Source organism: Poeciliopsis prolifica, unplaced genomic scaffold (assembly GCF_027474105.1).
Source record: "Poeciliopsis prolifica strain line A6 unplaced genomic scaffold, Auburn_PproV2 SCAFFOLD012, whole genome shotgun sequence".
In the NCBI taxonomy this organism is placed as follows: domain Eukaryota; kingdom Metazoa; phylum Chordata; class Actinopteri; order Cyprinodontiformes; family Poeciliidae; genus Poeciliopsis; species Poeciliopsis prolifica.
Genome location: NW_026562387.1, coordinates 7,217,732 through 7,245,597, shown reverse-complemented (window position 1 = coordinate 7,245,597; position 27,866 = coordinate 7,217,732). Strand labels below are relative to the sequence as shown.

At 41.1% G+C, this 27,866-nt stretch overlaps 1 protein-coding gene across 3 annotated transcripts in view; it reads right to left on the bottom strand.

The window, feature by feature from the left end:
• zfhx4 (zinc finger homeobox 4) overlaps positions 1 to 27,866 on the bottom strand; it is an 85,299-nt gene that overhangs the window by 26,163 nt on the left and 31,270 nt on the right. For all 3 annotated transcript variants that reach the window (XM_055037202.1, XM_055037203.1, XM_055037204.1), the window contains exon 6: positions 16,324 to 16,558. In XM_055037202.1, the coding sequence (XP_054893177.1) occupies positions 16,324 to 16,558 (235 nt within the window). The remainder of the gene's footprint in view (positions 1 to 16,323; positions 16,559 to 27,866) is intronic.

Here is a 27,866-nt window from a genome sequence, read left to right as displayed (position 1 = left end):
CACTACACACACACACACACACACACACACACACACACACCCACGCGCGCACGCAAACACACACCTGAGTCTTACATAAGAGCCATATTGGCATTTCGGCTGTTTGAAGCACCTAAGGCTGAGGAGGTGAATTGAAGAGGCGTTATGGCAAGCTTACCGAGGGATTTAAGAATAATTTTAAAAGAAGATTCCTCTCCTCTGTTTCATCTCTTCCCATTTCTCTCTCTCTTTTTTTCATAATTCCTCTGTCCAATATTTATCCAGCTCCTGATTATAAACATCTGGCTGATGGGGCAGCCTGCACAGCAGCAGCTGAAGAACACTCTCATGTACACACACACACACAGACTGACACGCACTCATGCTCAGAGAGAGTCACACATGCAGTGGAAATATCACACAAAGTCGGCAACGTGACCCTGTCACAACCAGTCCGGGGAATGGAAGGAGGGGGAAACAGGAGGAAAGCGAGTTTGACCAGACAGCGATGGAGAGACAGACAGAGAGAGAGAGAAAGAGAGACAGAGAGAGAACTAGGAGCTGAGGGTTAATGGCCTCCCCATCTCTGTGATAAGAATTCATTCTGTTCTATTACCAGCACTTATCTACAGAGGTTCCTGTCTTTCTGTTCCCTTGCTCTCAAACTACGCGCCCATACACACAAACACACATGCACGCATGCACACGCACACACACCACAACACACGCGCAACAAGGGTCCGAGATCGATAGATGAACCTAATGAAGAAAGCAGCTGTTTCTCGGCATACCTGCTCAACTCTATCAGCGCAACGAGATCTGCCTGTTTTACTCATCCATCTGTCCATCCATTTATCTATCCACCTATCTTCCTATCTGTCTATCTATTTTTCTATCTTTTCACACAGCTATCCATCCATATGCCCGGTCCATCTGTTTCTCCGTGTCTCCATTTATCCTTCTATCTCTCCATCAATCACTACACCGGTAAACAAAGATGCGGCCTGGATAGATATAGTTTCGAATTGACCAGACTGGTCCTTGTCATGCATTCAAGGTTTATTTATTTTCCGGGAACTAATACAAGCCCTGAAAACGGGGAATCTAATAAAATGGCTGCCATGGTTTGAAAGAATGGGTTTTTGTGTTTGTGTGTCTGCGTCTTTGTATGTGTGTTTCTGCTTAAAATAGGCCTGTGACGGGCAGTGGCCAAATGGATAATGCTTAAACAGATCTTTATCCCGTTGGGCTACTGTCCTGTTTTTGACAGCATCAAACCATCTGCTTTCAGAGCCATCACAAACAAAGCTGTAATCCTGGTAGGGAAGCAAAGGAAAGCAATCATCCCACAAGAACTTATGAAAAAACTTATTAAAATTGTTTTAATAATCATAAGTAGTCAAAATCAGAACCGACAACTCTGACCTCAAAGATAACCGGAAAGCCTGGAAAAGCCTGATTGGTGCATCTCTACATGTAGTCTTAAATTTATTATTTTTGCACGTTTGTTTTGAGAAAATAACACATTCTTTTACGTCATTAAAGTATTTTTTTATATGTTTTTACCTCTTCATTCCATATGTGATGACTTTTTACACAAGCATGTTTAAAAGGAAACTATTAACATGATTGTAATCTGTTCCTACCTACAGAGGACTCTGTACCTATCTTCATAAAAATACAAATTGTTGTATTTTTATGTAGGTAGGTAGAGGAAGAGAAAAATAACTAAATAAAGTACTGTATGGAAAGAAGAAAAAAAATATATATGTATATATATATATATATACATGTCCATCTAAATAAATTGAAAATCCAAAAGAAAAAAAAAATCCACATGGAACTTGTAATCCATGGCCACATATGTCAGCAACACACACCGTGCACACCCACACACACACGCACACACACACACACACACACACACACACACACACCCACACACACACACACACACCCACACACACACACACACACACACACACACAGACAAATACACACCACAGGGCCGGAGATGATACTGAGCTGCCCTGGAGATGGCATTTGCAGACTGTTACAAATAAGGAGTGTTGGCTTTCCTCTGACTTTCTCAAAAACATGCAAAAAATGTCCATTTCATTACTGACTAAACAATGTCATATGGGCCCCCACTGGCCCTAATAGAAGCAGACAAAGACAGAGCAGCACACATATGCTTCGAATAAATCAGATTACTGAGGGAGAGTGGGGGAGTGAAAGAGTGAGAGAAAGAGGAAAAGAAAGAGAGACACCGCTAGACACTTAGAGGATTGACTATATTCCCCTTTTTTTGCTACACCCACCAACCCCCATTCTCTCCCTCTTTTCCTTTCCTTCACTTTCTTAACTCTCTTCCCCCCACCCCCTCCTCAGTGGGATCTGTTTTAGATTTGAGCCAGTGCAAGAGCCATATCTCTACCTTATCTCTGCTAGCCGTCAAAAAACAGAAAGCTCCATGTTTCCATGCATTAGACCTCCGGCCCCCTGACATGCCACTTGAAAATCTTTCTGCCGCTTGCAATGGCTGTGCAGGATAATAAAAAAGAGGGTGAAAAAACAGCTAATTTATCATTCAATCAAATGAAACACAGGTTATTAGGCTGGACTGATATTCTTGCATGGAGGCTGCTCCGACACACTGCTGTGTCATAGAAAACGTCAGCTCTGCAACCCAAATATATCGTAAAAAACTCCTCAAGCGAGACCACGACTACAGAGCTGCAAAGTGTTATTAGTTGTATGAGAAAGGATATTAGAATCTAAGAGGTTGCAACATTTCTCAAAGATCCAATTGTGTGTTTTTTTGTTTTTTGGGTTTTTTTGTTTTAGAGCTCCGGTAACGCAAAAGCTCCTCTTGATTGACTGTTAAGGAAAGTATTGATTTCCCTTTAAGATGTATCCCAAAAAAAAAAAAAAAAAGAAGGGCAGTGTGTGGAATATGTTAACAATTTGAGGAAAAAGAAAAAAATCAATATTTAAATGACCCCACATATTGATTAATAATTAAGTGCTAATTGCAGCTCCGCTTAGATTTTCAAGCTGCCCTGTGACAATAGCTCGGAAAGAAGATAGGGAAACATTATTGATACACTTTAACAGTGGTGGTCGCCCAGACATTGATTTGACCACTTTGCGGTGTGTCTGGCATGCGCGGCCGATCTAAGTACAGGCGCTGTTTCAGAGGAGACGCGTGGAACCCGCACCTCCCCGGACAAACAAAATGAACACACACCTAAGTCGACTAACGGAGCATAATTAACCTTCATCCGGGAAAAGTCTGAGCTGTCGTATCTGCAGGCTTCACTGCCCATATGTTTGCGTGTGCATGCGTGTGTGTCTATTATAATTACTCCATTAACTGTGGAATAGATTGACTTTAGATGGGGTTGTTCATGGTATTATTTTGGACAAAATAAGAGAGTGCAAGGGATGAGCGCGTGGCTTTGTGTTAAATCCACGAAAGCCTATGCTCTTTTTATTTTATATTTATCTCCTTCAGCCATGTGATAGCAGGTCTTCATGTTCAAATCTATGTGTGTGTGTGTGTGTCCCTCTGGGCCTAATCAGGTATCAGGTACCTTTTGTTTTGGGAGCCCATTGATGGATGAAATCTTTATCTGTGCTATTGATCAGGAGGGTGCAGGTCCTAAACTGTCTGTCGAGCTGCCTGCCTACTCCGACTCTAACAAGATTGCCAGGGCCGAGTATATCAGTTAACATTTAATCAATGGCAGCTTAAGACACTGGGGCTAAGGGAAAGAAGCCCACCACTTCGGCCCCCTGCCCCAAACCATTACTCGGGATTGAAGCGGAGCAATATGTGGGTGCAAGTGGGAGCTCCAGATGATTACAGGGGATTGGGTCTGCTTGATCACGTCTTCAGGGGGACTGAGGTGTGTATCTGTGTGTGTTTGTACCTCTGTGTTTACAGATGCAAAAGTGTTCACTTGTCCAAAGGAAAGTAAAAAATGAAAAAAATAAAAATACCGGTTGAAGTTAGAGTGACTTTGACTCTAAGAAAATTATTGAGGAACTGAATAAAGTGACAGGCATATAAAAAAATGCTTTTCATTTCAAGTTTAAACAGTTTTCTATAACAAAAAAAGAAAATAAAAGAAGAAAATGAGAGAGAGAGAAGGAAGGAGTAAGACAGAGAGAAAACATTAAAACACACCACAGAGGAAAGATGTGACATATCAGGCATTGCATGATTTTTCTTTTCTGCCTTGCTTGCAAAAAGCCCCCTGATGGTAAAATGCAAAAGTGGAGACTCAGCAAAAAGGAAATATGATCAGTTAGGCTTTTTTCCTTGCTTTTTATTTTTACCATCAGCTCATCTCATAGTGAATGAAACCACATCAGATCTAAGAAACAGATCCTTCCTCTCCCATTTTTTTTTTCTCCTCCCTCCATTTTAATATTAATGCTCGCAGCGGACATCACTGAATCTTATTTTGTGAGAAATAAGCTTCTCCTTACAGCTTTTTTCCCCCGTGTCTCTCTATGTGACTGAGTGTAGCAGCACGCAGAGTTTGCTGAGGGGTTGGGCGGGGGGGTTCTGACAGGGGAAGCCCCTCTTACGTCCCTGTCTTTCGTCCAAAGCCTGAGAGATTCCCACCACCTAAAAATCAATGTGTGTGAGAGCATATGTGCGCCTGTGTATGTGTGTCAAGGTTTTGTAAGACAAATCTCTCCAGCGTGCGCCGCTTTAGTGCTATTGAACCGGGCTTCGATCACTCGGCCACTGTGAATAATGCAAGGCAGGCTACTGCTCACTTACAGCGCAGGATGCTCGGCCTGTGTGTTGTTGTGTGTGCACGCACGTGTGACAGGATGGTCCTTTTCCCCTCTCGCAAATGCAACAGGGCAGCTCTTCGACGTTCCTCCACTTGGCCCTCTTAATCTCGTGTCAGATACAGGAACTCCCACATTGATACTGTGTGAGTGTGCGAGCGCAGAAGCCGGAGGCTTCTACAGTAGACAGGAAGAGCCTAACTCAGTCGGACAGCTCAGGCCCGCACTTTGACACGCCCTGACTCATTACGTACAGTCGGCACATGGCAAGAGTATTGCAATTGAGAGAAAAAAAAAAGACAATTAGATATGAAGTCAGGGGAGCGTCACTTACACGCAGGGGGAAAAAAAAAAAAGAAGACCCCCCACCCCTTCCGAACGCACATCGCAGGAAATCAGGTTGAGCGTGCTCATCTTCTTATCCCCAGGTATATGAAGCAGAGATATTAATAACCTGGATGTTATAGAGTAATTAAAATGATTCCAAGTGATGAGTGTGCTTTGTGGGTGCATTTTATTTCTGTTTTTCTTAATTACGCTGAAAGATGTGATGTGACACAAACCGTACGGGGCTTTTAATGGCGTCCTATACTTGATGTGGCTGGAGGGGACGACGGTTGATGGGGCTGTAGGGACAGACAGCATGACACACACACAGGCACACACACACAACATAAATGACTAAAACAGATCTAACTGTTCATTGGCCCTGCCCAAGAGGAGCATCTCCTTTTTCGACATAATTATCTGTGTCATCACTTATGAGGCAATTAAGCAAACATCAGTTCCTATTTCCTCCCCCTCTGTCTCTCCTCTCCACTTGTTCGGTGGCTCTCTTCTCTCATACCATCTGCTCCAATCTGTGCTCCTCCAGACTACGTCTCCTCTCCACTTTTCTACTCTCCTCTCCTGTGTGACTTCAGACAAGGTTTCAATTTCAGTATGCTGATTGTCTCATTGCCAACTCCATGCATGTCTAACACTTACTGGCACTCCAGGGACTGGCTATGCACACCACAGAATGCCTATTTCATTCCACAGGTTTATATTTGTGTGCATGCGCGAGGGGTGATGAGGGTGTAAAATGCCTATTACACCGAGAGTCTGGTCTCTCTTACACCGAAGAGAATTCTCTGGTGCCTAAAGAGCAGAAAATTGCAATGCTCCTCTTCCTCACTCCCCATTAACCTGCTTCTGAAACAAAGGGCCGGGCCAAGACGTGTGCGCATGTTGTGCGTGGAACATTTGCGCCATCCAAAGCGTCTAGCAGGCCTTGCCGGGGAGATATACCATCATAAAAAGGCTACAGTCCTTTTTAAGAGCATTCATGCTCTTTTTTCTTTCTTTTAGATATTTTCACAAGTAGTAATCATAAACATTCAGATACTTTAAAGGGATTTTATGTTACAGATCAACACAAAATAACAGCTGAACAGCTTTTGGGGTAAGTTGCAAAAATTTGTGAACTTCTCAAGACTGAAATATTTTCCCATTCTTCTGTAAGCTGAATCTCTATCAAATTAGGTAAAGAAGCCCTCTAAACCCTTTATCAGTTTATCAGTAGGATTTGGTTGTGCGCTTTGACTGGACAATCTTAGTACAATTGTTTGCCCTTTTATTTAGCCTCATCCAGTAACCCATCTGACAAACTTCCTCATCTCTGCTAATCAGAAGAGTCCCTGCAGCATGACGTTGTCATCACCATGGTCGTCTTTGGGGATGGTGTGTTCAGGAGACAGGGGGCAGAATTACTTTTTGGCCGCATTTCTCTCATAAAGGGAGAAGAAACTAAACACTTACATTTTTTGGTCTCTTCTGACCAGAACATCTCTTTCTATATGATTTTCTTGCCAGGCTGCAACACGTTAAAATGTCCAATGTGTACGCCGACTTTCGCCAGACACTTTGTGTTTCAAGATGTGCTTTTATGTAACAACTCTTCATCAGCATATCTTATTCTGTCAGTGCAGTCACCTAAATTTGGCAAAATCTATATTTTTATGACCTACAATGCACTTGTCCTTCATTTTTCCTCCGTTCCTTCCAACCTGAGGAAAAGCAAAGGGAGACAGCGCCTTGGGAAGAGCTTCAAGATGACTAAAGCAGCAGGCATATTTGTCTAATTTGCACAAAGACATCCACATCAAAGCACAAATCAAGCTCCATGCTCACGCAATAGATTTTTATCAGTCTATCTATTTCTTGTTCTTTTTTTTTCCCAGCATCCTTTTTTTAACCCTCTGTCACGTTCCTCTTTCTCCCTCTCTATTTTCAGAGCGTTATTAGGACATGATAAAAGCAAAAGGGATGTCATGACACAGGACCCCCTGTTAGCATTAGGAGGTGGGAGAAAAAAAAAAAAAGCTAACGAGAGAACTTCAGGGGGGGAGAGAAAAGATGAAAGAGATTTGTCTGGAAATGATTGCTCACAAGGCATTGATTCTCTGCTTTAATCTCGCACAGTGTGCTCAAATTTCCTATTAGGGAGATGAAGAAAAGAAGTGAGAGGGAGATGGGTCTTGCTCAGATAGGTAGGGAGGTGAAACTTGACATACCTCTGTTTTTTTCCCTTTTTCCTGCTTTTTGGACAGACAAAGCATACATGTTTCTTATTCTAGAAAGAGAAGCAGGATTCTGAATGTTTCTTCCCCCCATACTATGCCTTGCTATTAGACCATTAGCCTGCTGTAAGCAAACAATAGAGAGGCACAGCTATTGCCAGTGAATCTCTGAAGGGTCATACGCACATACACGCACACACGCACCCACACACCCATACTCACGCACGCGCACACACGAAAACACAACAAGCTTCTGACAGCTGCTGTTACTGCAAAGCTTCCGTTGGTTAGCGACGATTAGCCCTAGCCTATTGGTAATCAATAGCTGCTATCAATTCCATACTGTTATTGATGGATGAGGAAAAGGATTGAAAAAGAAGAGTGAGGAAAAATAGCGGCGAAAAGGGACAATTTTTACCTTTTCAGACTGGTCTGATTAAACTGCTTTTTTTTTTTAGCCGTGTTTTTTTTTTCTTTTTTTCTTTCTTTGCCGCATATAGACTTCTTTCAATGTTCATCTGTGAATTGTATCATTGCCGTCAGAGATTAGTGGCTGCTTGGACCCTGCGAGTGCATTGCCTGGTTACCGTGACTCCAGCTCCACACAACCCTCCTCCCATCACTGGATTGTTTGTCTTAATGCTGTGTGACACGGCCCATTGTTTTGTCCATCTGTGGTTAAGAGTCAGTGGACAGGGGGTGCATGAGGGGATCAGGGAGGGAAGAGAATGGAGGTGAGAGAGACGAAAAAAAAGAGGGGACAAAGGGGTGTTGTGCAGTCAAAAAAAGGAAAGAAGGATGGAAACAACAGCTAAAAGGTAAAAAAAAGAAATAAATATGGAAAGCGAAAGGTCAAAAAGAACCTGCGGATAAGGATAAAGGTGCAATGACCCTGTGATTTTAATGTGGTTCTTTACATAGACCGCTTCCTGCTTCAGGAGCCTTCGGTGGCTTTCAGTTCCATATGGAGCGGTGCCTTGAGCTCTTTGTGATATCACCAATATAAAAGACATCATGGCCCCGTGACGCCAGTCCCCTCTTCAAAGGGTTAAGTCATATTTAGTATGCGTCCTCAGAGTTCCATGGCTTTGTATTGTAAATAAGGCTAATGTAGCATTGGTCAGGTATGCTAATTCAGATAATCAGTGCAATTTCTGCAAATTATAACTGTCAGTGTGGTGGGCACAGAACCTTGGCGGAAAACATGAGGGAACAATTTAGCTCGGGTAATACCCCTTCACCAAAGAGCTGCTCAGCTCCAAAAGAAAAACAATCGGCCTGAGCCCGTACCGCCCCGACACACCATTTCAAAAATAGTTTATGGTGAATGAAGCTCTTTTTTTTCCCCCCTGAAGCACAAGTCAGGCCGCTGCCCTTTTTCTTCTATGTGCACACACAGACCACAAAGTAATTATAATTTGCTTGGATGGAATTATTCAAAAAGTGACCACATCTTTTACTCCCACTGCAAGAGAATATGGTTTTGGGAAATATGGGCTAAATTGCTACTTGACGAAAATATAATAATATACATATATGAATGTGTCTCATTTTGATTTGACAAATGATTTAAAATGCAGCACATTGTCTCCAACTAATTGCACAGTGATTGAAAAAAGGAACCTCTGGAGTGAAATCCCTCAGTCTCATCAGGGACTACTTTTTTTTAGGCTCCTTTTGGGCATGCAAAAATAACATCCCAAGATTTTGATGATGAGAGAAACGAATCTGACAGAAATATGTGGACTTACAGTCCGTAACCTCACCAGATGAGAAGGAAAGGCTTTAAGTAATTCATTCATTTGAATCAAATCTGATAAACAGGCACAATATTTGTGTACCTTAAAAGGACAGTGAAGTTAAAAGTTGTATTTACAGGCTTGACTGCCCTTATGTTAAAAAGGTTATTATACTGATTTTTTTCTCCTCTTAAGCATATCAATACAAAAAAAAAGATAACTTTTATAAAGTTTATTATAATGGACGCTGCAACTGATGAGCATACAATGTCATAAAAATCAATGCACAAAGATTTTAGTAAATGACTTATCTTCAGTGAATATAACATTTTTAAAATATCTGAATCTGAGATTAGTTGTGACTGGAAAGTAAGTGGGACCAATAATGTGCTAGTTAATGAAAGCCATGCTGAGTCAAATAAAAGGAAATAAAAAAAAAATCTGGAAAAAAGACAAAGTAATTCATCAAAGTCCCTGAAAGATAAATCATTAAGCATATCTCTTCTCACTGTATTTCTTTAAAAAAACACCAACAATTTTCTGTAAAATATTGTTGGTGTTTTTCTTCTTCTGCTCTTGATCTGATGTTAATTTTCCATATCTGCTGCGTGTTTGGAGCTACCCACTGACTGCCATTATTATTGTCCTTGTTGCTGTATACATGTAACCCGGTCTCAAATACCTGCTCTGTACACAAACATCCAGAGATGCTCCAAAAGAACCCTTGATAACAGATTTCCCCATTGATGCCGCAGAAGACTCAGACTGCAAGGCAGTATAAATTAGGCCTTAAATGTTTTTAGCCAATAGAAATTTTGTTGTATGCGAATACACAGAAGTCAATGATTATTTAACAGAAAATGGAAGTAGGGGGCGGTGCGCCATCGCTAACATACCTGCTGGAAACTTAAGCTACAAAACACAAGACATTTAAAGTGCTCCTGTCAAATATAAAGTAAAACACACACACACTCAAAAATATTATTAATAATATAGTGATTTAACTGTTCGTACACAGCATTGTTGTCAATGCTTTGTGCAAACAATTTTCACTCTCTATGCAAAAAAACTGTCCAATGGAAATTTGAAAACCATTTAAATGTTCATGAAATTGCATTAGCATGATATTTTTGAGATTAGAATGGATTTACACAGAAATAGGTGGACCTTATCCTTGGCTTCTATTTTCATTTCAGCCTTCAGATTTCTACCAAGTCAAAGTCCCAAGACAGTTGTCTGCTGCGGGACATAAGATACAGATCAAGATGTAATGCGGATCTCGATATACATTTGGAACTTTGGAAACAGTCACTGGCTTTTTTCTCTCTTTTTTTGGAAGAATAAACTAATGGAGCAGAGTATAGCAATTTTTCACTCTTGTTATTCACAAAAAAGTATGAAAACAATTGTCATTATTTGTGCAAAACACTTATATCCAGCCTTCCACATACTACTAACTAATTCATACAGCTTTTTCTAACAGAAGTGCTATGTAATCTTTAGTACTGCTTGCACCACAGTGAAAATCAGTGGATTTTGACTTATTATTGCTTAAAAGCTTTTCATAGAATGCTAAAACTCCAGAACTGTCCTTTTAATATACTTGTCAAAGTAAAAATGTTGGGACATAGAAGATAGTCTAATCCTCTCTTGGTAAACTTATAAGACAAAATGGCCACCCCGGTACAAACGTTGGTAATTATTTAGCTCTTGGAGTATGTTCTATGATTTCTGTCACTCTAGTGGGCATTTGTGAATGTTTATGTAATGGCCACAAATTACTGAGACAAACCCTGGAAATAGACTTCTGTCTGAGGAGAGACCTTGCCCAAAACGGAAAGAAAAGGAAAAAAGAAGACAAAAACCACTGGAATGACAAAAACCACCTCCACCACCCAGAGGGAGAAAAAGGATGAAATTAAGTAGTGAAAGTAAGGCGGGAGAGAAAACCTAATACCTCAAAGGTTTTTGGAGTCATGACTCTTAAAATGCTCCTTGTGGAAACAGCAGAGCTTGTTCCAACAACGAGAATCAGATGATCGTTTTATGTGTTTGCAGCGATTCGGACGCAGCTTGAAATACAGCTTGGGTGGAGTGTGTTGGAGCCCACTTTTTCTGTGCCCATGTTCCATCACTTCCTTCTGGATGAACACAAACACGCCTATATCCTCACACAAGCGCAGGGATAAGAGGAGTGCATTAGGCTCTGTTTTTTAGCCTACAGCTGCTATGTAAATGGTTGGCGTGGCTACACTAATTTGACAAGGACCAAAGGAAAAACAAAAAATGTCCCAGAGCCTTATCACTCAGAGAAAAACAAAGGGATTCGGAACACAGAAACACTGTAACACATACACACACTCGCATACACACAGGGCCGTGCACATGATAAAAGTGTTGTTGGTCTCTCTAAGTCAGAAGAGGTCTTTTGTTTAAAAGGGGAAAATCAGACAAAGAGGGTCCTCTCCCTCCCTCTTTAATGCATGTCGGGTGGTGGGTGGATGGGTGGGTGGGGTGGTACAGCAGGATGGAGATGTGTGGATGGTGGGCTGGTGGAGTATGGATGACAGGCTGGGCTCTCTGAAATAATTACCTCCATAAGATCCCATCTTGTTTTCCTTTTCTTTTTTTTTTTTTTTGGTGAGAGGGAGAGAGGGAACACAGAAGGGGGGAAAATGACAGAAAGTATGCAGAAAAGGCCCCATGTTTCTGCTCAGTCTGACTTATGCAGAGCTTTACACATGATGGAGAGCAGGGCTAATGGTCGAGGTTACACACTCACACATGCACACACCAACTGCACCTCGTAGTGATGTGCTTTGTGGCTAAACAAATGGTGAAATGGTTGAAACGGAGCCGACAACAGAAAAATCACTGCAACAACCGAACTTCAGAGAGTTTCAATGTCTCCAAAAGTCCACCTAAACAAATTGTTGAAATTATGAAACTGATGATGGAATACCCATGACTTGTCATTAATCATAGTTTTCTTTCCTTTCTTTGCTTTTTTTTTGTTGTTGTTGCTTGAATTACACTAAACAGCTCAACTCAGGGTTTATTGCAGAACAGAGCGCGAGCGAGAGAGAAAAAAAAAAATCTAATTCTTCTAATCACTTTTGGACGACCCTCAAAGAAGAATGGCATCCGCGTCCTCCATGTTGAGAGGGAATTCATTTATGCTTGTTCTTCTGATGCAAACTGGCATTTTTTATAAACTCAATTTACTTCATCGCTTATAATTCTACACAAAGAGACAGTTTAGCTCAGAAATGTGCACACAGTGGGGCTTTTTGTATGAAAGAGACCGAGATGAAAGATCACCATGAAAACTTTTTTAGCGTATGCACAGTGACTATTCACTCCCTGCACTGTTCATTCACATAACTGTGTTCATCCTGAGAAGCATTTCCTAAAATTAGACTTAAATGGGTAAATAATACTAAAATTCCTCCTGCAAAAAAATTAATAAATAAAACAGTACTCACAAAAATAATCAAACAATGCACCACTAGTACTGCTCCTGTCTTTGTTGAAAACACTTTTTACCCTTACAGTGTCTCTGCATTGCCGTATCCCTAATTGGGCCATAAAATCTGCATCCAAATTGTTTAATGAAAGCCATTCACATGTACATAAAGTCCAGAGCATTAGAACTCTTATTCCCAAATGAGCCTATAATTATCTGGCTGGGTTCCAAGTCCCAGGCTTTAAGAGAAAGATACCGGTCAGCACTTAAATTAATCTTTTTCATACAGGCCTCTAATGAACAGAAAATGCTCGAGTCAGGAGTTGCAGCCCCAGAAAACTAACAGCCCACATTCACACATGCACAAAAACACGCATCACCCTCAAACCCAAGACTGGTTAAAAATGTTGCCGACTATAGAAAGTTTTGCCACCTTTAAAACAGTTACATCATCTATCATTAAGGATACATACAGCAGTAAACTGTACGTATATTTTCTCATAGCAAAATTTGTGCATTCTTGTAGAAACACCTCCCCATTACACTAAATTTATGACAAGTAGGTGATCCTTATATGTTACAATCAACTCTTCCTCTGAGAGTAATGAGACCTCATGCCGCTAGTTCTGACGATATTGATCAAGTCCTGTCTGGTTAAACGCTTTTCACATGCAACTTCCTCTGGTGAAATAACTAATTAGTGTGGGATCTGGGTGTAAGTGTGAGAGGGTTAACCTCATCAAGGTGTTGTGTCCTTGTTTGCGACTCTTATTTTGATGCTAAAAAGGAAATACTGTAGTTCTTGAGTGGCACTGTTCTGTTGTCAGAGTCGGCTAATAAAGACATCGTCTGACTGGACCACAAACCGTTTCAAAAGCACTCCAGGATCCTTCACCACTTTTAAATCATACGTGGCAGCGTTTTGGCTTACCGTGGGGAAAAGAAACATTGAAAGAATAAATGAGTGAAGTGCTTTGTAGGGAGAATGTGAAAATACAGTATCTGGCTATTGTTCTTGCAACACTTTTGAAGCTAAAGTTGGCATCTGCTTCAAAGCTGGGCGGTTTGATAATTGGTCAAAATTTTGAGCCACTGAGACTGAGCAAGCCTAAACTAGATCTTTCTACATTAAGGACAGATTTTTGTAAAGAACAATTTGAGATTTGAGAAACATTTCAAAAACATTCCAAAGTAGGGTTTGGCAGTAAATCCATTGTAGATTTTCACAGACAATAAAACAAAAATATACAGGTTAGTCGAAACTTAACTGAATTTGTATCTCTACAAAATAAACAGAAATTAACAATTTGAATTTTAGCCTAAAACTGTCAGAAAATCTAATCTTTTTTTCTTTTGAAGTCACACTTTGCTTTTAGATTTTTCCTGTTTTTTTTTTTTTTGTTAATTGATCAATAACCAGAACTGACTATTTATGTCAATACAACAATGCAACTGAAAACATTAACCATGTTAAAATCTGTTCATTGAAAATACATAACAAAATGGGCATCCAAATAACCCTGATTTAGCATCCTGTCTGTTGTAATCCTGATCTGTTTGTCTTCAAAGCTCTGGCAAAAGCAGTCGTCCGAGCAACAAATTTATCCATATTTTATCAGAGAGGTACAGAAGGCAAACATTGCTTTTGACAGCTTCAAAACCCGCTTGTGTTACCTAACCAGTGATGTTAAAAGTGGCTTAAAGCTTCTGTGTGGACTGAAAAAAATGGACATGAGCAGGAGTCAGAGGGAGACTCAACAAGCAGGACAAAAAAGGAGAGAGGGAGAAAAAGGGAGGGATGGTGGGGCCAAGTTAAAATGTAAGGTAATGATTTATCTAAGCATGTTTTGCTGCTGCACCCGCTTTCTCACCAAAGCTTTGATCCATGTGTAATTAAAACCAAACCTCCGCCAGCATCATTCCTATTTCAGGACTGAAATCTCCTCTCCTCTCCGGTTCGTGAGAGTGTGTGTTCTGATTCATACATATTAGTGAGTCTCAGTCTCCATCTGTTTTTGGGAGTAAAGGCACAGTATAAACAGGATACTTTGGGGTGCACTGCTTTAAATATGCACATGGGCTGACACACTCACGTGCACGTATGGAATGGATGGATGGCATAATGGTGTGCAGAAGTTCTGAAAACGTGGGACCCCTGCAGCCCCCTGCACCAACACTCCGCCTCACTCTACCCACTCCTTCAGGTCAAGCAAAGCAAAAGCAAGTTAAGCACTCATTTTCTCCCAGCAGCATTAACATAGGGATGACTAAATAATGGACCCTGACTCTCAGTCTTCTGGTTTAAATTAAAGCACAGCCCCCTCCTCTTACACACTGCAACCCCTCACCAACCATTCAACCCCCACTCAAAAAAAAAAAAAAAAAAAAAAACGATTAATCTTTTTTTTTTTTTTTTTGTCTCTCTGAATGTTTTACAGTTCTGTTACACTTATTAGCTGCTGGCAGGACGGAGACTCTTAAATGAAAGCCAAATTGCTTTGGTCATGAGAAAGGAAATGAAAGCTCACTCCAGGGAGAGACTGTGTAGCCATAGCATACATGAGAGTGTGTGTCAGCAATGCATGCGTGTGTATGCGTATGTGTGTGTACGGGTCTTCCACTGTGAGATCCTCCCAAGGTGAAATTTCATAAGCTGACTGCTTGCCGGCCTGGGATGTCCCTACACATGGGACGGTGTGTGCTTGTGTGTTTCAAATATAAGTGCGGCAGCCTAATGGGAACAGCATGCTCATTTTGGGGAGATTAGGGAGAAATGGACGGGTCTGCATTGAGAGACGTGATCTGGATGCAAAGGCCCAAGAAAAGAGGGAATAAAGGCAGGAGCATGAAACAATTAAAGAAAAACAAAGGTGTACTCAGAAATTGACATCTGATCAGAATCAGCTGATTTCAATCTTCAACATCCCTGACTAAGGAGTGGATGATGGAATCTTTACCCAATCAGTCAACAAAATCACAGCCTGGTCTCGCTGACAACTGTAGATTGTTGAAATTGTGCCTGAGAGAAGCAGGGTTGCATTTGTCAATTTTCTGTTTCAGTGACTTCTTTTTAACTAACGCACGCAAATTTGAAGGATGCTAATCAAGTTAAAAAATATTAATAAAAATAAAGCCATTATGTTTGTACAGAAGGAGAAAGACGGAGATAAAAATATTGAGAAATTTAAAGCAGGTAAGAGGAAAGCTGAAGGTAGAAGAGCTCATTTCCTCTATTTTATCCTTTTGGATTTCTGACCACTATCTTGGAATATTGGCATGCTTTTGAAAATTCCAAAGTTTCCCAGTTTGAAATAGGAATTTATAGTGTGTTTGTCTTTAAATATAATAAAAAGATATAAGGGTAAAACAATAAGTTACGGTGACTGTCTCTCAGAAAAACTGTGATGCAAATGATTACTTAGGTATAAATGGTAGAAAAAAAAAACAGAGTGAATGTGTCTTGTATCACATCATTCTTCTCAAACAAAAATAGGAACCAGCCAAAATCTGTATTGGCAGATAAAACCTTTACAAAGACCACATATTGGAAACTGGCCACAAAACGCTGATTAGTGCATCTTTAGAAGAGAAGATGAGCAAAAAAAGAAAAAAAAAATCCTGCCAAAACTGTGTATAGAGCCAAGAGAAATGGCACGTAACAAAAAAGAAAGTACGTAAAAGATAAGCTGCCATTGAGACAACCTAATAAATTCAAGTTGGAACAATTAAAACGTAAGAAAGCAGGTTTACTGCATGATGAACAGACCTGGGCTGGCAGGGCACTCCTTGACTTGAAACATTTCTTGCAGGCTCAGTCCATCGTCATCCCCTCCCAGGCCTTGCTGGTGCAGCTGGAGTTTCCTCAGGCCTTCGTTCTGCTGGTGGCGAGCAGAGCGGGCGTGCTGCACCAGGTTGAGGCGGGCCTTGGTGGAGTAGTCACACAGAGTGCAGAGGTAGACACATGACTCTTGACTGTAGGCGCTGTCCTGCTTCTGCAAATGCTGCGGAACAGAGAAGAACGGGTATTAGCAAGTCGCACAAAAACACAGAGGCCCGGTTAATATGCTTAACCTGCAAAAGCTACCCCTTGCACAGACGTTTAAAATGAACCGCACACATTTCCTGTGATTGAAAGACTTTAAAGATTTTTTTTTTTTTTTCAAAGTCCGGGTTTGTGTTTTGTCTTTGCCACATGCACTTTGTCCAGCTCTCCTCATTGTCGGCAGCTGTGGGGGTTTCTCATTCAACGTGTGCTGTCAGTTGCAAGCCCTTAATTTTCCAGTTGCCTCTTTAATGGCATTGCAGCCATGCAAAGCTACCCCCTACCTCTTGTCCCGCCCTCTGTGTTGTGTAGGTGCATGAACCCACATGCACGCCAACCCCCTCCACCTCACCCCCCACCACCCATCCCACCTTGCCCTGCTCCCATACACCCAGTCAAGCCAAGCATATCAAGTGTGCTTCTGTTGTTGCTGCCGGGCTAATGAACAATGCACAAAAACAAAAGAGCAGGCCAAGCTTTTATTATCTGATCCTCTGCCGAGGGAGGGGTCTAGGGGGACGGAGAGCGGGGACGCAGGGAGTAGAAGAGAGCAAAGCATGGAGACAGATACACAGAGGTGGCTCATGAAGGTTGGTTCTACTTTGTTAAGATTTATTCACACTGCTTTGTGAGAAACAGGTGCAGAGCTTCATACATTAATTAATACATACAGGGGTATGTGTTCTTGTGTGTGTGTGTGAATGTGTGGCAACCGGCTCTCATATCCTCCTATAGGAAGATGTTTCTTTCATGGTGCAATTAAAACTTAGACAGGTAATATTTACATATCCTTGCATCATTTCATTTAGAGCACGGAGACTCTAAAAAGATGCACGTGAAGGAGGAGGGTGTGCACGTATGCGGGCGTTTGTTTTTGGATGTTCATGTGTGTGGAGGGAGGAGTGAGGCGCAGGTGTGTGAGTTCAACTCCCCCCTCTTCCCATTTTGCCTTTGACAAACAGGGATTAGCAACATAGCTACAGCCGCTAACACATCTTTTCTCTCTGTCTCTCCCTCTTTCTTTTCTTTTGTGGAGAATCTAGCTAGTTTTTTTTTTTTTTTTTCTCACGAGACGGTGGGACGTCCCCTCGCAGTCAGAGGCCCCTTTCAGAAGTCTTAAGTTTTAATTAAGTCGGAGTTGTCAGAAAAAAGCTCCCCTAGTCCAGAGCTCAGGGCCATTAATTACAGCTATCTTTGTTTCTCTGTGAAAGGAGTCCTCCTTTGCTTTTCCTCTCTTTCTTTGCTTCTTTTTTACAGGAGGACCGAACTGCTGAGCCTTTCTGTAGAAACCACACACGTGTGCTACGTTAGCAAACAAGCATTTATCACTGGCAAAGGCAAGAATGTTTTTTTTTGGTTTTGTTTTTCTTTGTCCTTTTGTTGAAATCAAAACTTTATCAACTATTAAAAATTGCAGCAATGGACTCAAACAAGAATCTATACTACTCAAAGTAATACTTTCCGCAACACAATGAATAGCAATGCCACTACTGTTTCTCGATGAACACTCTTTCAATGTGTTTTATAAAAAGTGAACCAGTAATATCTTCACCTTTAATCTTTTTATTATGTCACGAGAAATGTGACACAGTAAACACTCAACATTTTCTCAGTGCTGACACTGTATGTATGAGCTACCAGGTCAGAGGAAGCAGAATAAGGTTTCATTGTTATCTAAAAGGAGACTGTACTTCCTTTCACTTCGACTATGAGAGAGCAAGATTTTCAGCAGATAACAGGAAGGCTAAATGGAGTTCAGCAACATGTAAATTGTTGCCATCATGTAAGATTTGGAAATTTTAGAGTAATGATCTCTAACTGATGTTTTGCTAGATGCATTAAGTGAACTATTTGATAAAGTAAGATCCTGAAAACTGTCCAATGTCCATTCCACAAGTCATTTTCTCTTTGTTTAAAAATATCAATAAAATGGTAGGAGAGGCATTTCTTTACAAATCAGAATTGGCAGACCAAAATAAAATAAAAATAAAATAAAACTGGGAAACTACAATACTTTACTTAAGTAACTGTGCATTTTTAAATTGTCTCACCACGTAATTATACTTTCATTTAAGAACGTATTTTATACACCTTAGATTTAAAACACTGGTGGATAAAAAATTAAAACCAATATATATTTTTACTATAGAGACAAGAGACCGGGCTTAGTGCTGTAAAACTTTTTTTTTTTTTAATGCAGTCATATTCCACACAGATGCCTCCAATAAGATTCTTATTAAAAGACTTACTTATTATTTACAGTTACCCCTTAGGCATGGCCACAGAGAGAATTTTCACAGTGTCAAAATTAACATTTTCATATCCATCAGTTGCGGTCTAAAATACCACACATCCTTCAACTTAAGTTGTAAGGTTTTTAGGATGTGAGGCGTCAGCTGGGAGCAGCCGAATGATATACTTGGTGTTGAACCAGGCTGCCGGATAGGTTTAGGCTAAATATTAATTCTCTCCCCATCAGCACATTCCAGAGGGTTTGTCTAAGACCAAAACTAGAGGCTGTCTGTCGCTCCGTGGAACTCTGTGGGCCAGAAACGCAGGCGGCCTGGTGATCACAGGCCAGAACCATCCATGATTTATGAACTTTTAAAGGAGGACTTTGACTCCTGCCAGGCGTGGGCTGTGTAATGCATATTCAAACACACAAACACACTGTTCCTGCTCCTGGATTTGCGTCTTTATACATCTGCTTGCAATGTGTATAATTTATGCCATGGAAGGATTGTCTGTTTGGAAATTTGTATTGAGTGTCTTTGTGTGTTATGTGGTAGAATGGCTCAAAAAAAAAAAAAAAAAGGCCATTGATGTCAATATGGCACCTTTCCAAAGTGGCTGGTGGTTAATTGTTGTGGATTAGTGTTTGGCAAACAACCAAATAAGCTAACACTCCCTGTGGGCCAATGAAGATCAGCTAAACAGCATTCCCCGGGTGGACCTACACATGGCACAGATGGCTACAGATGACAGAGGAGGAGGATGCACACCCGTCGTATAAATGAAATACAAATTACAACTCTCATGAGTTCCTGTTCGCCTGTCAAAAGCACAATATTGTCAACACTCAATCATACACAGACACACACACACACACACACTCAGACACACACATGCACTCACTGCAGCGTATGTGAGGCGAGGGGAGGGGAGCCAATATGACAGGTAAAGGAGGCTCCCCTGTGTAGTTTTTTTTCTTTTCTTTTTTTACCTCTGCTGCCGCTGTGTGTCTGTTTATGTGTGGATGACAGAGGACCGCATTCATTATGCAGAATGAAATGTTTACAAAACACCTTTCCTCACACACACATATATACAAAATGCGTTCACGCACCTCCCCTCCACTCGCTGGCTCACTCACTCACTCACGAGGATTTGTGGGGAGAGTCTCTGTGCCGCTGTCTGATATCCATTTGTTCTATCTGGGGTGACAAAGCTGCCTCATTAACTGAATTCTTAATAAGCCAAGCCAAAAGACATCTTTTCACAACTTCTTTTATCTCTCCGTGCACACAAAATCGCGAGTTTGTGTGTGTGGATATGGTTTCAATCCATCCATTCTTCTGGCTCTGTGTGTTTGGTTTTTATGCATGGGTAATTTCCACTCTTCATTTTACCTCATAAGTGTATTTCGGCGCTAGTCTATAATTTCAATACATTTTTTTTTTTTTGTCTTTTTGTGTGCTTGTGATTTGTTCGCCACCGTCATAAAAAATATTTTGAAAGCAGCGCAGAGCAGTGGGGTTGTGTTTTCCTCCATAAACCAAATGACAAATTAGCGCATTCAGTACAAACATGAGTCTCTCCTGTCATTAAGTGTAGAACCAGGCAGCTAATGAATACATACTGAAAGTAAGAATGCTCTTCAACAGCAGCTGTGTCTTAATAACCAGTGTGAGTGTCGTAGCATGTGCATACACGTTTTATACGTAAAGAATCAGTGCTCTTGCCGTCGTCTCGAGTTTGCTGAAAGCGTACAAATGAACACTGTGGAAATAAAAAACCTCTTTACAGAATTTTATCAGTGTCTTTTAGCAGAACCCTGGAGCTTGTTGTTGAGTATACCTTCTTTTAGAAACGCTACCAGCTTCCGGTGCTACCCCTTTGGGCCCCCGGGGGCCATCAGAGACAAAAACAGCCCCACTTGGACCAGTAAACTACAAAAGCATGCATTGTTCCTTGAAAGTATTTTAAACACATACCAGCACTGCCTGGAAGACTGCCAAGAGTAGAATTCCATCAGTGCTACCACCTCCCTAACACATGTTACTGCTAACCGCCACTCAGCCCCCCAAGACATAGATGTAACACAAGATCATTGCCAATGGAACCGCTGGCAGACTTCACTGCTGAAAGGATACACTGAAGGCCCAGGTATGTGCCACCTTGCTTCACTCTGGTAACAGAAGTATGTTGACATTGTTTTGGCACTGCACAGGCACAAAAACAACAAGGCACATAAACTGCTGAATTTGTATACACAATTTCAAAGTTTACCCCTCTCTCTTTTTGCTTTTAAAAGCTATAATGTGTGTTCTAAACATAGATGTGACACACAACTGTTTTAAAATCCCAACCTTTAGCTTCTTGCTGAACTTTTCACTGTCTGGCGTTTTCAGAAATTCAGAGAATAATATTTTTTACTGCTAAATTGCCTCTTCTGTTTTCGTCAGCTCTGCCTACGAGCAACCACCATGTGATTTCGGTTTTGAAGCTTGTCTGCGAGACATGGCGTGATGGTGAACGTGGCTTCGGTCACCCAAAGCAAAGAAGTCGGTTCGTTTTGGGCAAAGAAATTTATGACTTATCACAATATCATTTCTAATAAGTTTTGCTTAAAATTTCTTCAAAATGTTATCTAATTTCCCCAAGCTTACTTTGCCATGTGTCAGCAAAGAATGGTAACAGTTATAGGAATTTTTGTTGAAAATTATACAAACACGCAGGACACTTCCATTTCATTGACTCTTACACACGCAGACACACACCGTCATTCACACACACTTGTAGCCCGATGTACAGTATCTTTGCCTAGATGTCCAGGGTAAAGGCCTGAGGTTCTCTAACCTCTAGCCTCTCTTTTGGTTGAATTATGTTTTTGTCTTCTTACACTATCTTTAGCCAAGGCAAACACAATATCCCATCAAGCCAACCCATACCATAGCATAGAAAATGTAACAACATATTAATAACAGTAAATTTACAGTATAATGTGTCTTCTTTGCTTAAGGTATGCAGATCTAGACCTAGTATTTCCAGCAAGATTTATTCCCCATAATCCTTTGCACATCCTTTGCACATTTTGTCCCCGTTTTTACGTTTAACAGGATTTTTTGACCAATATATAGTACTGAATATTTGTAAAGTGGAAGACTTTCAAATAAAAGGAAAAAAAAAACCCTGAAATATTTGACCATCTTTAAAAAAAAATAAAAATACTTCTAGAACTTATCTTCATACATTTTCTTGTCAACTCAGTTCAATTTTGCTGTATCCACTGAAAAACAGAATCCCTCCAGCATGATGCAGCTACCAGTGGGGTCAATATGTTATATGTGGTGAGGAGTGTTAATGTTCCTCCACATAGTGTTTTGCATTCAAGCCAAAATAGTGTTTGGTCTCATCTATAAAGAGCACCTTCTTGTGGTGTCTCTTTTGTGGTACTTATTGGTACTTTTACGTAAAGGCCAGATTTGTGACCCCTGTGCCCTTCACATAACAGCCATATTTATTACTAAAATGAAACATGTGGACTCTATTTCCTCAGTAGTTGACTTCTAATGACGACTGGTTTCACTGGAATGTATTTAGGGCTTTCCACAAATGCAAATCATGCCTCACATCAGATTTTTATTTGTAAAAACTAAAACAAAACCATTTGTTCTGTTTATTCCACTTCATAACGAGTTGTTAGTTTCTTCTGATCTTTCTCAAAAATAAGCAAACCAAGAAAATGCTTTAAAAATTCTAAGGTTATTGGATGGAGTTCAACCAATTATGGAAAGGTAAAGCAGTTTTACGGGCATGAATACAAGGAACTGTATTCTCCATGTATCGCACCAATTACATGCCATGCAAATGGAAATAATATATCTTTGAAAACAGACACACCTGCATTCTTCCTCACTGGCTCATGTGTGTATGGAGTCTTGAAAGTAAACTCACCTCCATCACCTCTTGAAAATGGATCAGTATTTGCATTAGCATTAGATTTAGACAGCGTGGCTCAGCCACTTAGTCCTTATTAACCATCCTGACCTTAGCCCATTAGGGTCTAAAAGCTGCCGCTTGTCTCCATCGCTGGCAGGTGAGACTGACCAGACTTCACCATTTTCCTACACTATCAACGGCTGCAATTATCTTCTCCATTGACTCACACTGGGACAGAGATTACAAAATCCTCGATTATTGAACTATTTGTTGGGGTGTATTTCAACAAGTAGCGCACAGGCTTGTATGGTTTCATACAAGCCTAACCATTTTCATATCATGAAAAGAACCAAGGAGAAGTCAAAGATGGAAAAATACAGAGGCTTACGTTTTCAGGCGACAATATTAGATATTTTGTTTACACTGCTTCGAATTTGCTTCAAATTTGGCATTTTTGTTCAATGTAACACTTAATTAACACATTCCAATTTTAATTAACACTTAAGAAAAAGAAGAAAGTGCTTTTTTTTGCAAAGCTTGTTCGCACTGTACATTTTGAAACCCTGCTGCAGTATAGTATCCGAAGAAGAAAAAGAAAATGATAAAAATACACATCGGTAGACGTGAAGCAAAAGAGGAAAATCTGTGACAGAAGGAACAAAAGAACAAAACGTGGAAAGATAGAGAGAGAGGAAGATAGGGGAGAATCTAGGCGAGCATAGTTGGGTTCAAATCACTAATTACACATTCCTGGGCTGGTGAAGGGGAGTATTGTTTTCCATTTAGCCCCTACCCTGTCGCATGGTTTTACTTAGCACAAAACAAAAGGTACAGCGAACAAAACACAAGCCTAATACCAGGGCCTGCTAATGACAGAGAAATGGGGGAAATTATCCCTGTGGTGGATCCTCGTGAGAAAATGGCTGGTGATGACTGGACAAAGGGAATTCATTTTGAAATTGTCAGAAAATGGCAGACTGCTTTTCATAAGATTTTCGAATAAACAACCGCTCCGTCTAACACTTTACAGACTTTTCACTGCATATGTTTACACAGAACGGCTCCACAAATAATTTCCAATAGATACGCCTCTTTGTAATCTACACATAAAGAATTTTCAACATCCGTAGTTATTACACTTCAGCACATTCAAGTAAAGTTAGATAGTTGATGCTTTTTCTGTGTCTTTTATTGGGCGTAAGGCATTTAAATAAGCAAAAATGTAACCCCATGCTAGAGTGGCGCTCTGTAGGGAAAGGCACAATGAAAGCACCTCTTCAGTGGAGCTATTTTGCATATTTCCACAGGAAATCAAATACCTTGCAGTTGACCTACAAGATGGCACACTTGATCTCTCTCTTTACAAAAGGCAGCCATCTCTGTCTATTTTGCCCACCTCTTTCAAAACTCAAGGATTTGTATAGCAACTGCATATTACCAAGTACACTGACAGAACATTTACTGACTCCTTACACAAACCCATGGAAACGTACAGTCGAAGCGGCCTTCGGATGTTCCAATCACTCCCATAAACCCATAATGATGAGCTGTGCTAGGAACATGTTTTCTGCAGGAGTCACTGGAGGGGTTAAACCAATAGCACTGGCAACACTGGGCAGAATGGCCTGGCTGGTGGTGTTTGCCCAGGCCCCAACCTTCGAAAAGAAAGATATTGTTTTGCCCTGAAAAAGCCTCAGCCACAGTCCGCATACCAGCGTCCACTCAACATACCAATGGGGCCTTTGAAGATTACTCAAATGTTTGCCTTTGCCCGCCACCCCCTCCGCTCCTATTCCTAGTCTTAACCTAGAGCACTTCCAAAATGAGGAAAAGATGAAAAAAGGACGAGTGGTGAATCGTAAGCACTCTGGTTTAAAATGTTCTCCTGTAAGCGATGGACAACAGAGATTTTGTTGCAGACTGACCACTTGCAGGTAAATCCCAGCAGAAACAGACATGGTAGACCAGGTGTCACATAACTTTGCTGATCCTCATTTACCAGTTGACTTCTTAAGGTAGTGCAAGTTTATAGCACTTACTATCATCCACAACTAGAGTGGACTATAATAATTCCAATGGGTTAATTTAACAGAATGTGTGGAGAACTTGGGACCCACTCACCCCCACACAAACCACATTAATCCTGAACAAGTAAGTGGGCTTTCTATCAGGTCTATTTCAAAGCATTAGGGATTACCTCGCAGAAACTAAGCTGCTTGAACTCACAGGAGGTCAGCGGTATTGTGCTGCTGCAAAGATGGAGGGCCTGTGGTAGAGGCGGATAGACAGCAGGACAGGTCAGTTCCCCTTTCCACAGCTCTCTGACAACATCCCCAAATCCTTCTCCCTCCTCCTTCCCCACACTCTTTTCATCCCTGTCTCCCTCTCTCTCACCGTATAATCGAATATCTCCCACTACTTATCTATTCACTGAGCACCTAATGGTTAAAATCAATTACAGCTGGTATGCTGAAATGCCAAATACGGCTACACATGCTGATAATGACAGAGAGAGTGTGAGACTGGGAGTGAGGGGGAGCCCAGAAAGAGAGTGACTTGGGATTGTTCCAAGGGAGTAGCACAATTACCTCCAATCGATTGATTATTGATTTGGAAGGGCGTTGAGGACTATTTCAGTTCAACTTTGTCCATATCAATATCCTGATAGAATCATAAGGTGGTTAGAGCATGATGGTGCTATCTAAATACAATTGCAGAGCTAATGCAACGTTTGAAACAGCTGAATCGAACGATTTTATGACAACTTTCATACAAATTAAGCGCACGTTTTAATGTCAGGTGATCTCAAAAGTAAATCTAATTAACTCCCACTAAAGAATTCATCTGATCTCCCTGCCATGTGATCTGTCTGAAGTTGGTCTGATCAAATCAATGCTTCAAAAGTGGAGACAACATGCCACCAGGGATCATATTTGTGCTCAAAGCGCCTTCTTTCTTTATTACATTTTTTTTTTTTTTTAACAAACGGTGTCTGTTGTCTTAAGTAAAAACAAGATAATCAAACCCCAAGAGAAAAGAAGGGATAGAAAGGAGTCGGAGGTATATACGAAATGGGTTTGAGCAAGGGGTGTATGATTTGAATGTGGAGGAGGAGAGTGTGTATTTTGGCCAGGATATAGTGAGGATGAGCGGGTTAAGGAGACAGGGAAGAGACAGAAAAGCAAAGACAAACTCCTGCCAGCTTCTTTGTTCTTGCATCCCTCACACCGCTCCCCCCGCTTCCAAGGCCTTCACAACCCCTCCGCCCCCCACCACCACCCTCGTCCTTCCTCTGTCTCCACTCCACCCCCTTCTGCTATCGTTCCCATACCTGTCAACCCAGATCTGCTTCACAGTCTCCTGCACATGGACACAGCCCAAATGACCCACAGTGAGGGGTGGGAATGGTTATTAAAAGGATCACATCTGGCTATTAATCCGCGAAAACCGGCAGTGTCTGTTTCTCCATTTCGAAAAGACATAAACTCACCTTTTATAATCAAAAACACAAAAAGCATTTACGTTTCAGCCAGAACTAATTCACTGGGGAGTCCAGAGGTAGAGAGGAGGTGAGGGGTGGCTAGGGCAATTAAGCATCATTTATGAGTGTCAGCCAAAAGCCGGATCAAAGCTGGACATTACACACACAAACACACGCATGCACACGCAAGCTCACGCGACCATCTGGTAAAGGCGTTAGTAGGAGAATGGGTCCAACTCTTATTAATATCTATGAGGATTATTAAGAAGACAGACGAGGGTGGGGACGTTCGTCCTTTCAAACCTGTCTCAAACACAAAGCCACCGGCACAGCATACACACACACAAACACACACCTGCTTTTATGCTTTAATTAGCCACCACCCCAAGCACCCCGCCCCCTGACCTCTGAAAGATTTCCATTGTAATCGCAGTGCAGGTGAAACAGGAGACTATCTGACTAATCTACTAGCCGGCATCAGTTTGCTCGAAGAGAGGGATGAAGCGCAACCGTTAGACAACATTTTTGGCTTGGAAAAGAAATGAAAAGTGTGAAAATTTGCCTGATCGGGTTTACAGCTCTGAACTTTTCATGCCATCATAAGTCTCCATGACAGAAGACGAAAATCTATATCTTGCAGTCAAGTAGCATCTCGCGTGAAGTGTCTGACAAGATCCCCCTTTGAAGAGAATATCAACTCTACGTCTGTCTAGGAGTGCAAGACAAGGACGCCGTTATCAACTGCCTGTGTCTGGAACAGGCGTACATGGAGTCAAGTGGAAAAACAGTAACCTGATACCCACATTTATGAGTGCCTGTATGAATCTATGTAGTACCACACCTCTGCATGTGCATATACAGTACATTGATGTGTGTTTGCGTGTGTGGCTGAGAGCCTGCGTCATAAATGAGGCCATGGGTCTGAAATAGACCCAGACAGTTTTCTATTATACGGACCAGCACAATGATGTTTTATGCAAATCTATGGGAGTCAATCTCCTGTCCATTTCCCCATCACACAAGTCCAAATGACAGTCCAATAATTTGAGCTGCATATATATTGGGCCATTTGATTTTTAAATGAGAGAGACAGACTTGACCCCTGCTAATAGTCAAGGCCCCAGTGGTGGACCTAATATCACTGATGCACAAGTAAAGCTACCTCCATCTGAGCTAGATGGAGGAAAATTTAATTCAAAAGCAGGGCCAAGAGAAAAAAAAAAAAAAAAAGTGAAACATAGAAAGCCTGATATAAAAATGTAGCCTCCTTTCCTTTCTCTCTCCTCCCATCCCTCCTTTAGATTAATTCAGCCATACCCCATGACTCCAAGCCTTAGTGTTGCCAAGAGGATCATAGGTAATGAGATGCCCTACCTACTGCTCCCCAGCAGTTGGACAGAAAGAGGGAGGCAGAATGAAAGGGACTCAACAAAGAGTGGGAAAGACATGGCAAAAGAATATATCTAAATGATTTTAAGATTCAGTTGAATTCAAACTATTGTTCATCATAACCCCTCATCAAACCAAATTAATTTAAAGATTTAATTTAATGGAATCAAATCATTCTATTTCCATACAGTTGACTACAATTAGATTATAGATCATTTATCTAAATGGTCAGAGT